Source organism: Formica exsecta, unplaced genomic scaffold (assembly GCF_003651465.1).
Source record: "Formica exsecta isolate Colony F162 unplaced genomic scaffold, ASM365146v1 scaffold8, whole genome shotgun sequence".
Classification (NCBI taxonomy): Eukaryota; Metazoa; Arthropoda; class Insecta; order Hymenoptera; family Formicidae; genus Formica; species Formica exsecta.
Genome location: NW_021853569.1, coordinates 658,106 through 671,293, shown reverse-complemented (window position 1 = coordinate 671,293; position 13,188 = coordinate 658,106). Strand labels below are relative to the sequence as shown.

Here is a 13,188-nt window from a genome sequence, read left to right as displayed (position 1 = left end):
AAAAAGTATTTATATTAAAAGATAAAAAAATTATTTATTAAAATAAAGAAAAACCTTGTGTTTTTTTAAGCAAGCAGCCAAAAATTAAAAAATGTTTTCTTAAAGGAAGAAATTTAATATAACAAACATAAAAAAACAAATTCTTCTATTTGCAAATAAAAGCATATTTTGCTTTTACTTTATATTTTACTAATTCAAATATATTTGTTGCTTGATTGAAATAATCAATTCCTCTTTGCAAGTATTTAAATAAATAATTTTTTTAAATCAAAAAAATTTTTTTGGATTTGATACATTTTTTTCAGTGTAGTTTATATAAATTAATGTAACTACGAATTTGGAAAGCAGTAAGCACAGAAGAGAGAAATTGTTTTCAAAGAATTTTTCACAACTCTTTTCATCGCTCTTCAATTTTTCCGCAGTCCTCGAGAACTATGCGAATATTTACGAGCGGAGATATGAATTTGCGACGGAGGTATCGAAGGAGAGTCGCCGCTGCTCCTCGTGCAATACGTCTGGCGGTTTTACGCACTGCCTTTTCCAGCGGCGATGGCGAGCGGCGCCTTTGTACTCGATCGTGCGTTTCGGTCGATATCCGATATTTGCCGCGCAGCAGCGCAGGCCGACGATGTAATCGATCGTTTCTCGCTTTACTCGAATCACGCCGATTAAATCTACCGTTTATACGGCGCTCGGCAGCGTTCGAGGCGTTTCGCAAGGCGGCGATACGAGCGCAATTCTTATTAAAATCGGACGCGAATTATACGTTCGATCGATTAGGCGGGATTCGATCCGATCGCTGTGGCAAGATCCGCGATTTTCTAATTACGCGTTTGATAATGTAATAGTATGTTGGCGAATCTAGACCGGAATTATTAATAGCCAAGTTTTTATTAGAGACAATTCGCACAGAGAAATATACGTATAATTACGTATAATTGTAATTAATTACATCTCGCATATTAATAATATATATTTATTTGAGAGAAATTTTCACGCTTGGAATTTTCTATTGTAATGAAAATTGTCAACACTACAAAGCTTAACTAAAAAAAATTTAAACTGTTTATATTATTAGAAAACATTATAATGTCTTTTCCCCTCTGAAAGAAATATTTCGTTGTTAATTGACAATCATAATATTCTACTAATTAAGGGAGCATACCCGTTTGAAACCTCGAAAAATGAGTACATTTTCTAGATTTTTTTGCAGAGCAACGATTTGCAAAATTTTTAATTTTTTTACAAAATTAATACATTATTATTTACTACTTAAATAAAAATTTCTTAAAAAAATTTGTTTTTGAAGTTATGGGAATATTTGCAGAGCTCCAAATTTGAAGTTGCTGCACGGTGTGCATGAAAACGTTCGTAGATCATATCCGAAATAAAAAATACAAGCTTTTTTTTATTAAACATATTAATAGCTATCTGCTATCCAAGCGATCCTCCATAATTTAAAAAAATAAGAAAATGGCGGCGTGTTGAAAAAAAGTTTCGTTTTTTTTTAAATCCATCTTTTCTTGTTTATAACAAAAAAATGGGAAATTGGATTTAAAAAAGGCTTCGTTAGCAGATGAGAACCTTATTAGGAACTCGCATGCAAAATTTGAAGTCGATTCGTCGAACGTAGCTCGAATTTTCATGTACACCATGCATGAAAACACAAATCTGCAAATATTCGCATTTAAAAAAAAAAAGTTTCTTTTAAGCTGAAATTTTTATTTAAGTACTTAATAATATTGTATTAATACCGTAAAAAAAAGTTTTTATTAAATCGTTGCGCTGCAAAAAATCTAGAAAATGTACTCATTTTTCGAAGATTCAAATGGGTATGCCCCCTTAATAAATTAATATACTTTTCCAAAAATCATATTCTATCTTTAAATTTATAACATCTTATTCCACGGATAGAGACACCTTCAGTGACTTAAAAATAACCGGGTGCTTCTGATCCATTTTATTTTTCTATAATTTATTCCTTAAAATTTACTTTTTCTTTCCTCGTAAATGTTAAACTACAATCTCCGGAAAGTTATATGTCCCGTCGTGCCACCCGCATAGTGACGACTCGTGCTTCCGCGTTCTCGCATCCATCTTCAGCATCGCGAAGGCTCTTGATCCTTTATGTACACGAGCCAAGTCGATCGCTTCGACCACACATACCGTAGGACGTGAATGTAAAAAGGATCCCGCGCGCGGCGCGGCGGAATCCATCGGGGTCCCGAAGTCTCGGATTTCGTCACAGTCCGCTTGCTGCGTGAACACGGATTGGACGCGGCCCGGTGTCGCCCGCTCGCGACTTCGTCCTATTTTTACCGATTATTCGCCGTGTCCTCCCGATCGGGAGCCCGTGAGAGGCACCGCCGACGATGATTTCTCGGTGACCTGGCAGCTGGTCCTGGCGGTCCGTTACGAATCCGGCCGGGGGTTCACCAAAATGACGATGATCGAGGAGAATCCATCGAGGGACTCGCGGAATGGAACTTTGCGATATCGTAACTACGCGAACACCCGAGGGAGATTCGCGCTCTTCGAAAGAGGATCCTTCGATCTCAAGAGGTCTCGAGTGTTTAAGATGATTCGGTGGATTTCTTGGAGAAAATGCCGGATACAAAGAATTCAACCTTTTCTTCGCCTTGCGGTGGCTATTTCTGACAGAGATCGCTGTTTTTCCAAATATTCACTTTCCCTCTTGTTCCAAAGTATCCATGATCGGCGCGTGGATCGACCTGCTAAAATAACACTACGACGAGGAAAATATTTGCTAGGAAAATTGAAGTGACATATTTGACAAGACGAAAACAGAAAATGTTATACGAAAAATCTCCGGCTATACCTATATATCTTGAACAGACGAAGACGAGTTCATCGAGGTCTCTGAGCGCGCAAAGACCCCCCAGTAAGATAATGCGTGCTCTTGCTCTCTCACCTTGAAACCTAGACTCGTCTTAGCCGCCGGATAAGCCGCCAAAGCTGACACTAACCCCGTTAGCTCATGCAGCTTCTGGCATCTTAAACCATAGTTTATTTGCCAATTCTAATCCCATTTTAATCCACAGCAAAATATATGCCATCATCTGGAAATCTTTTTCTAACGGCAAGAAAAACGGATTATTTTCTTTGACTTACAGCTTAGTACTTACATCTTTTCTGTATAAACGTGTTTATACAGAATGCATTCAATTACGAGTCTAGAAATTTAGGAAAACAGAGTGATAAAAATTTTGAAAAAAAACGAATTAAAGAAAATTGCAGACAAATCGTATCAAAATTGTTTTTCCAGCTTGTTAAAGATTCCTTGTGTTAGAAAACATGCAGCGTTGTAAAAATATGCTATTTCAATAAGGATAATGTATAAAATAAAAATAATAGCATTTTTTTAAATAGTTAAGAGAAAAATATTTAAGATTTTTAATTACAATAACATTTTTTTTTTTAAATAGTTAAAAGAAAAATAATTAAGATCTTTAATTTTGACATTTATTATATTTTTATATATTTTAGAAATTTAATATGTATCAAGAACGTGCAACTATGATTTAAAAAGAAAAAATTAAAGTCTGCAAATTAGAATTATTTTATAAAATAAAATAGTTTTATATCTCTCTCTTTTTAATGATTTTCTTGATAAAATAATTTTTATTACGTTGTAAAGGAGATGAATGTCCGCTAAATTATCACCAAGAGCTTAACCACTCCACAATTGAAATAGGAATATCACGATGGATCAGCGTATTTCACGTATCAACCGGATCGATCCACGAACGCTTAACGAGGAATATCGAATTTCCCGTATCCACGTCTATATCATTGCTATAACCAAACGAAACTAATCCAGACGGACCGTCTTAACTACCCTAACTAAAGCAACAAACGCGCGCGCGATGTTACCGTGTCAGCATTTAGCTATGGACGCTTCCATGGATTTTTCCCGCACGCACTTACACACACCTCAATTTATGCGCGCGCGCGTGTGTGTGTGTGTGCGCACGCAATTTCTACCTAGTTCACGCGGATGTCGACGCAGGGTGGTCTTCGACGAGTTTTGTCAGGGGCTGAAAAGTGCGTCGTGACTCGACCGGATCGCTTTTTCAACCCTCGGCTCCTGCACGGTTAAATCATATTTGTACGCCTGATTCGTACGTACCGGACCAGGGGACAGAGAGCAGAGAGGGGGGAGGGGACTCTCTCTTTTGACTCGGTCTTTAACCGACCGGCGCTGCGAGGCAAGACTTCACGCTTTCGTTACAGATTGTTGGATCTTGACACCGTAGTCTCCCGTCGACAATGCTCTCTACCGAAAGACGCGAGAAGAATACCAAACAAAGAAAGGTAGCACTTTCTATAATAATTTACTCCTGTCCTATGGGGATATGTAATTGATATCGCTTAAAATATATGATTTGTTACTACTTACATGGTTTTTTTTTTTCCATTGAATGACTGAAGTTTACAAATCATTATTATTTCCTTCTAGGACCACCGGCAGCGAACTTACTAATAAGTTAGTGAAACTTAAGGTTTTCATAATTCCGGAATATCGAAGGTTTTTCTCGCCTTTAAATATGTCGACATATATCCTTTCTTCAACTGGTTACACCTATAATTGCCTTGTGTGAATACATATAATAATTATTTGCAACATATTTTCAGATTCTTTTCCTAGTTTTATAATAGAATCTCAATAATTTTATTTATGTTAATTTTAATGTTATTTTCTTGTTTTACATTTATGTTCATTGGTTTTTGTTAAACAATAATCATGTTAAAACCAAAATATAAAATTTAAATTAGTTATGTTTTGTATAATAGATAAAAAAAAGATAGAGAAAGAGAAAAAGAATTTTCCTCCGTATTATTAATTTTTGACTTTTGAAGTATATAAGTATTGACAGTCTTTGACATATATCCGATTTTTGCACCATTTCGGCCCACCTAAAGAGTTAAGAAGTCATTTAAAAGTTGGGTAAACTGTGTGTCAGCGGGCACATTCACTTGAGTAGAGTTTGAAATAAGAATGCGATCGTACCGAAAATAAAATCCCATCAAAATATATTGTATTTTTGACAGTCTTAAAGTCTTTCTCGGTAATCTGCGCTTAGGTGACAGCAAAGAACCACAAAATTTGAAAGATTTTTTGCGAGCGGAATCGTCAAAATTGACGCGAATGTAAAAACACGGAATGGACATGGAAAGGCTCAAACATTCTAGGTCAGTAGTCCGCGAAATAATAATCCTTTTTCGGCGGGGGATCCTGACCATCGCTTTTTGTATCGATTCTCCAAGATTTTAGATCTCATTAAAAATTATATATTTAAATAAACTCTCTCAACGGGTACACCTTGACGTTGGTGGGAGGACTTAGTACCTGGAAGGTATATCCTGTAGGGGAAGCTAAGTATCCAAACGTAATAAGAATGCGATCGTACCGAAAATAAAATCCCATCAAAATATATTGTATTTTTGACAGTCTTAAAGTCTTTCTCGGTAATCTGCGCTTAGGTGACAGCAAAGAACCACAAAATTTGAAAGATTTTTTGCGAGCGGAATCGTCAAAATTGACGCGAATGTAAAAACACGGAATGGACATGGAAAGGCTCAAACATTCTAGGTCAGTAGTCCGCGAAATAATAATCCTTTTTCGGCGGGGGATCCTGACCATCGCTTTTTGTATCGATTCTCCAAGATTTTAGATCTCTACTCGAGAAGATTAGATACAATTCAAAATTGTCAACATTGTGGTCACTGTGGTGACATGGGCTTACTTCACGTGTGAAAGTAATTTCGATTTAATCTGCTGAAAAATTGACGGCAAGAAAGGCAATTCTTCAAAGAACAAATCTTACATTAGATGTTGTGTTAGTAAAATAAAAAAAGAAAATCAGTCTTTAATATCTATTTTCATGTATATATTATCTAAAGATTATATTAATTACAAAGTTTACACTTTATGAGTATAAAAAATTTGCTTATAAATATTTATAATATTTTTATTACCTCTTAAACATTCTTAATCCTTACATAATTATATAAAATTTAAATTGACTACAAATATAAATTAGCAATGTGTATTGATAAATTCAGTCTATTACTAAAGTGTCAAAACACGAATAAAATCGCTGTATTGATTTGATAATACTATTACATTTTCTAAACAACTCTTGATGGTAGCGATATTGCTTTAAATGCGAATTAAATTAGCATCGGCTTATAAGCCTAGAGATAGAGATCAAGCGTGCTACGGAACGTTTTGAGTGGCCACAGTTAGATAAAAAGGCTGTTTGTTGGCGTAATAACCGACGTGGCCAATCTAATTTCACGTGAAGATCCGATCGGCGCCGCATAATTGCCCTAATCAAATTCTCCACCGCCGGTCGGTGGCCGAAAAGCGTAAAGGCATCGGCGTCAACTGGCGTAAGCAAGCATGTCATCACGCGTTACGAACTTAGTTCTGCTCAAAAGACTTGGGAATCCTGCCCGTTCCCCTCTTCCTCAAGCACACTACGCGTGACTAGAACAAGAAAATAAGCACATCTTTAAAACGCCGTTCACTGAAATTTGCATCAATTGTAATTGTAATATTCCGGCAAATATTTCTTTTGCAGCGTCAATAAATTCAAATAAATGCAAATTGCGAATAAAAATAATTTTGCTAGCGAGAATCTTTTATTGTATAAATAAAGTTAAAATTACATAATTATACAATTATATTAAATAAGATAACTGAATAATTAGTAATTAATTTCAAAGTTATTGGAATATTAATATTAACCATTATAATATATGCTTTGAAAGTATTATCAAATTTTTTATTTTTATCTGCAATTCTTTATTTGTTCTATACAATTATATATTAATTGTAATCAGAACAAACAATATGTGATAGTAATACACGATAAAAATAATATTGTCAAGAGATGTGATAAACATCCCTTCACACATCAAACACGAGGCTCACCAATCGCAGCCATAGCTGGCGGCTCGCGACGAGGGGACGCGCACCTTGGTACCACGAGTGAGAACAACGCGGATCTACGGGGGTCCTGGTTAGGGTACCCTAGATGCATATACGCTGATCGCTTTGCAAAAGATCCACAAATGCGGCGTGATGCGCGACCAATCAGCGCGGCATAGCCAGCTGCCGTGTGGGTAACGCCGATCGAGGCGGCATGAAGCCCCGATTCATTCATCAAGGTCCTGGTTACAGCAGCGGCCCCCCCAAAAAATCCCCTCTTCGTGCTTTTTGTGCTCTTCACATGCCCCTTCGATGCCATTTCGAAATACGTTAAAACATATCTCGGAAACTAAGTTAGTCGAACTTTTGTTGCTGGCAATTTTTGTAATTTTTTTCTCGTACATATACATGATAATTAATCATTTAATACAAAATAAGCGAGAGAATTTATAAAAATAATTTCACTCTAAAATATCTTTGTATAAGTATAACAATAAATTAGTATCTGCTTAGTTATTATTATAAAAGTAAATATATTATTTATTTTACTTAGCCATTCTAGGTTTCAAATGTAATGATTGCAACGGCTACGATCATCACGTTGGAAAAAGAATCATCTCGAATTTTATGAATGACTTCAATAAAGATCGGGATGTCCGCGTATCAAAGATCCTTCCCGACATTGTTGAACGCTGCCGATTCGAGATCGTCGTTAAATTCGCAACACCATGATGCCGGCAGTCTCATTGCACGATATATTCCCATAATTCCCCGGCATGATCTCGCTAGGATGCAATGGGCGAGCGTGCAACTGCTCGTTTGCAGTCGCACGAACGGGCGGCACGCACGCATGCATCCCCCACGCGGGATTTGCACGGCTTTCATTGGCTCGGTTAAGTTTGATTAATCTATTCGGGCGCAAACCATTGTTCGAAACACGGCAGGCAATCCCATTGGTTGAAAAGGACCGACGATGCATCGCACGGAGGGTTGTATTGCCATTAAGGGCGAGCACAGCCATCATGTCCGCGTGAACTGGTTCCGTGTGTGTTTTTCGCTTGTCTGATATTATTTCCTTTTCAACGGTAGTCGACGTTTCGTTTTTGCGAAGCAAATTGATAAAATAAAAAAGAAGTAGTGACAAATTAACAAAAAGAAAGACACAAATCACATATAAAAATATTTTAATCATTGAACAAATTAAAAAAATTTATTCCTGGTTACAGCAGCGGCCCCCCCAAAAAATCCCCTCTTCGTGCTTTTTGTGCTCTTCACATGCCCCTTCGATGCCATTTCGAAATACGTTAAAACATATCTCGGAAACTAAGTTAGTCGAACTTTTGTTGCTGGCAATTTTTGTAATTTTTTTCTCGTACATATACATGATAATTAATCATTTAATACAAAATAAGCGAGAGAATTTATAAAAATAATTTCACTCTAAAATATCTTTGTATAAGTATAACAATAAATTAGTATCTGCTTAGTTATTATTATAAAAGTAAATATATTATTTATTTTACTTAGCCATTCTAGGTTTCAAATGTAATGATTGCAACGGCTACGATCATCACGTTGGAAAAAGAATCATCTCGAATTTTATGAATGACTTCAATAAAGATCGGGATGTCCGCGTATCAAAGATCCTTCCCGACATTGTTGAACGCTGCCGATTCGAGATCGTCGTTAAATTCGCAACACCATGATGCCGGCAGTCTCATTGCACGATATATTCCCATAATTCCCCGGCATGATCTCGCTAGGATGCAATGGGCGAGCGTGCAACTGCTCGTTTGCAGTCGCACGAACGGGCGGCACGCACGCATGCATCCCCCACGCGGGATTTGCACGGCTTTCATTGGCTCGGTTAAGTTTGATTAATCTATTCGGGCGCAAACCATTGTTCGAAACACGGCAGGCAATCCCATTGGTTGAAAAGGACCGACGATGCATCGCACGGAGGGTTGTATTGCCATTAAGGGCGAGCACAGCCATCATGTCCGCGTGAACTGGTTCCGTGTGTGTTTTTCGCTTGTCTGATATTATTTCCTTTTCAACGGTAGTCGACGTTTCGTTTTTGCGAAGCAAATTGATAAAATAAAAAAGAAGTAGTGACAAATTAACAAAAAGAAAGACACAAATCACATATAAAAATATTTTAATCATTGAACAAATTAAAAAAATTTATATATAATTTTATATATATTTAATTGAGACAAGAAGTATTTTTTATTAAAAAAGAGCGTAATGAATAAAACAAAACGATAAATTAATTTTAGAAATTATGATTTTATAATGCTAGTCATTAAAAAATTTTTTAAGCAATGACGTAAAACAGTTAAAGTGAAAGGAATTTGCGTAATTAAACGATTAGCTTTTATATGAAATTTCCGAATTATATGTTTTTTAGAAATAATCCTCAAACTGTCAAAAACATTTTATTTTATTATTTCATTTTTCTTACTTAACAAAATTATACTCAATATTCCAAAAATTATAAATAATAATTCTCGATAAGATTATATGGAAATTTATATGAATTAATCATTTCGCGCGTTCAGGATAAATCTCACAAAAAAATCGCATTAGCCATTTTACGTCGTATAAAGTGATTTTGTATCGTGAAACGTATACATTTCGGATATGTATCGTGATGCATATAGGCCGAAGTCACGCAACGTACGCGCACGCACGCATTGGCTGTAACAACACCCTTAGATTTCTATCGTGAGGGTGCGGTTTAAACTTGGGAGGTCGTCACAGTTATCAGCTTTGCAGTTGCCGGTACATCTGTTCTGGTTATCGTGTTGAAAAACGTAGCGAAGAGTAAGAAACGGCGTTTATTAAGAAATGTGCGTTTAACAAACTTTAATAAACGCAATCAAATTTTGAAAAAAATTTAACAAATAAAAGAATATATAATCATTTATGATAAATTATTGCAAGACACATTTGCAACTTAGAATATCCGGCTTCAACTTCTTCATATACCGTTTGTGAGAGAAAATTATCTTATTTTTCTTGTAATAAATATTTAATTATCATACACACACACACATATACATTTTATCATTCTGGAAAAATGTTTTAAAAGAGTCATTTTTCTTATATTAATATTATTGTTTTTTTTTTTTAAAGAGTGTTTTATTTTGCGAACATTATATTTTTCATTACAAGCGAATCCAAATTATTCCAAATAAAAAAATTATTGTTAAAATGTATTGGTAATAAAATGTTAAGAGTTTAGCATTTTGTACTTTACGATAGTTCTCATGACAATACGCGACCATGTCGTTTCTGTGCCAATTCTTGACCTACCACATCGCCACTAGGATCAGAACAATTTGAGAGCAACATATTGGGGGAAGATATTCGATGGGATTGGTGATGAGAAAGAGAGGAAGGCGAGTCTCAAAGGAGCCGCTCTTGAAACAACCCCATATCGCTCTTATGGGGGTTGGAATATGGGCGGGGATCGTTGAATGGCGAATTATGGAGGCAGGCAAACGATATGTGAGGTCCGAAAAAAGTATCGTGAGACATAGTTCGGGTTCTTCAGGCGACGAATTTTAATGCATTTCTTTTGTAAAATTTGATGGTCGATATAAATTGACACGAATGATTGAAATAAGAAAAGAGGAAAGAAAATATAAAAAAAAACAATTATTGATTCGTATTTAGTGTGAATATACCTTAAATATGAGGTAATTAAAATAATATTGTTAAAATATCCTTCCATGTAACAATATCCTATCCATATTACATTAGTTTAAATACAAGAAATTTATATCAGATATATCTTCTTTTACTTTCTCATCTTTTAAAATATGTATGTCTACAATTTAAAAAACTATTTTATAATAAATATATATTTATGACTTGCAAATTCTTGTTAAAAATATAATTTTACAACTTTATCATTAATAACTATATAAATAGAATATAATATGATACACACACACACACACACACACACACGTAATATAAATGTTCCTTTAAATAAATTGAGCGTGCAAAAATTATATCCTATATCCGTGAACGCGTTCGCTCAACGAGATTCGAAGGGTTGAAGTCAGAAGAAGGTCGATAGGGCGAATTGTGCGGAGGTATTTCGTGCTAAGATTCTGAAGACAGACAGGAAGAGAGAAAGAGAGAGAGAGACACCGACCACCTACTTCGTTGACACAATGGGGCACAAATGCGTGGCGACAGGGCCCGTAGATATACGGCAAGCTGATTGCTCGTTGTGTCACTGTGCCCCCGATTGTCGGCTCTTTGGGGCCTGTAGAGCCCCACGGTGCCCCCCCCGCCGGTCACGTATTGTCTCCTAACGGCGGGCCCCGTGATCAACGATGGTTTGCGGGGGCGGCTTAAAACCAGGAGACAGGCCTGACGATTCGGGACCAATCGCGAATTATGTACGCGCCGCTTTTTTCTGGCTCTGATCGTTTTTTTTTTTAAATATATTTTAAGTGTCGTGGGCAACCATCATTTTTCGACGGTAAAGTGAATAAAAAATAATATTTCTGAGATGATTGATATATCTCAAATTAATAAATTGGTTGTTAAATAAATGTTCACAAATTTCCATTTTTATTTGAAATGTATAAACAACTGTGCACTTACCTTGCAAATAAATTTTTGGTGAGATATTGACAATATGTCAAAGAAAATGGCAAATTTTCCATAAAATCCATTTATTATATATAACAGTGCGTTATACAAGTCAGATACATTTGTTGCGTCGGCGAAACGCTCTGTGTATTATATACAATAAACTTACGTAACTGGCCAATTAGATAAGTTGTTGGATAAAATCACCATGTCGATCGTCATAAGAATACGTTTGCAAGTAACTTTTCTACGCTTCGTACTACTACTACCTATATATGTATATACAGCGTTATCCGTAAAATATGTTCGAGTATACATACGTAAATATGTATATATAGATGCATTTATATTATATATCGTTACTATAATAAAGTAATTCTAAAGCGGTAAAGCATCTCGGAGGCATTGTTGTTGCACAACTTATTGCCCGTAAGTGCTGATCACTCTAACGAATAAATCTTCGCGTTAAATTACGACACTTCAGTCAGAGTGTGCGGCTTACATCTATGAATCTAGAGTTAATTAAAGTAAGTTTTATGCTCTATCATAAATATGCAATAGCGTTAATGCGGAAAAGCCTGAACGTATTATCTAGCAATAGCAGTACTGAGCGATTATAAAATATTTACATCACAATCGGGGGGTTGCATATATAAAGATTATATACCGAGAAAGTATATATATTTATAAATAAAAAAATCTTTCATCACTAAATTTTGCGAATACTATGTAACACACATACATTTTACATTTAATTTAACTAGAAATTATATTACAAAGATGATACTTTTTATATATGATTTTAGAAACGATGTTGGAATATTTTTCATAAAAATCGTTGCTAAAAGAATGATCTTCAAATTTTTCGACGTAACAACGTGATAACAAATAAGTAATAATAACTTAACAACAAAAAATATGAGAAGCGTATTTTTTATACATGAACAGAAATATTTCCGACGCGCGCATATATATCTTTACACAATTCCAATTTTTATTTTTACACGATTTAATTAAGTTCGCTCAAGAAAAACAAGATAAATATAACAATAACGATGAAGCGACTTCTCGAGTCGCTGTCTCTTACCCGATGCATTTGTAAGTGCGTGTAATCGGTTCGATCGCTCCTCGTGACAGACTTAATTCAGTGAACTCTTCCGCAAACCTGAGAATCGATGCCACCCAAGTAAGGATATCCGCTCTTTGCCTCGCTGGGACTATGCGGTGTCACGTGAGGCGTCATCCCCGTCGAGACCGGTACTCCGGAGGATGCACCACCTTGCACCATGCAGGCGCTCATGTTTGACGCGGTTGGACTGACGCTGCCCAGACTGCCCAGACTGAGATTAGTGGAAGTCAGATTGGAGGCGAGATTGCTGCTGCCGTAATGGGAAGCGTTGAACAATCTGCAATATATGAAAAGAACGTCGAACGTCTATATACAGAAAAATGGATGACGATATGATTGAAGATTGTATTATCGCTGATTGATTTGAATATGTATATCGTTTGAAATTACTTAATTCTAAAAAAATTCTATTTATATTATTAAAAAATATCAATATTTTTCTATTCTGTATTATATAAATATTAGGCTTGTAAAAAATTATATAGCT

The 13,188-nt window shown here is 35.7% G+C and overlaps 1 protein-coding gene across 1 annotated transcript in view; it reads right to left on the bottom strand.

The window, feature by feature from the left end:
- Nucleotides 1-2,242: 2,242 nt before the first annotated feature.
- LOC115244103 (protein gooseberry-like) overlaps nucleotides 2,243-13,188 on the bottom strand; it is a 28,113-nt gene continuing 17,167 nt past the window's right edge. Inside the window, 4 exon segments of the mRNA XM_029821493.1 lie at nucleotides 2,243-2,626; nucleotides 2,629-2,712; nucleotides 2,715-2,732; nucleotides 12,738-12,978. Coding sequence (XP_029677353.1) covers nucleotides 2,243-2,626; nucleotides 2,629-2,712; nucleotides 2,715-2,732; nucleotides 12,738-12,978 — 727 coding nt within the window.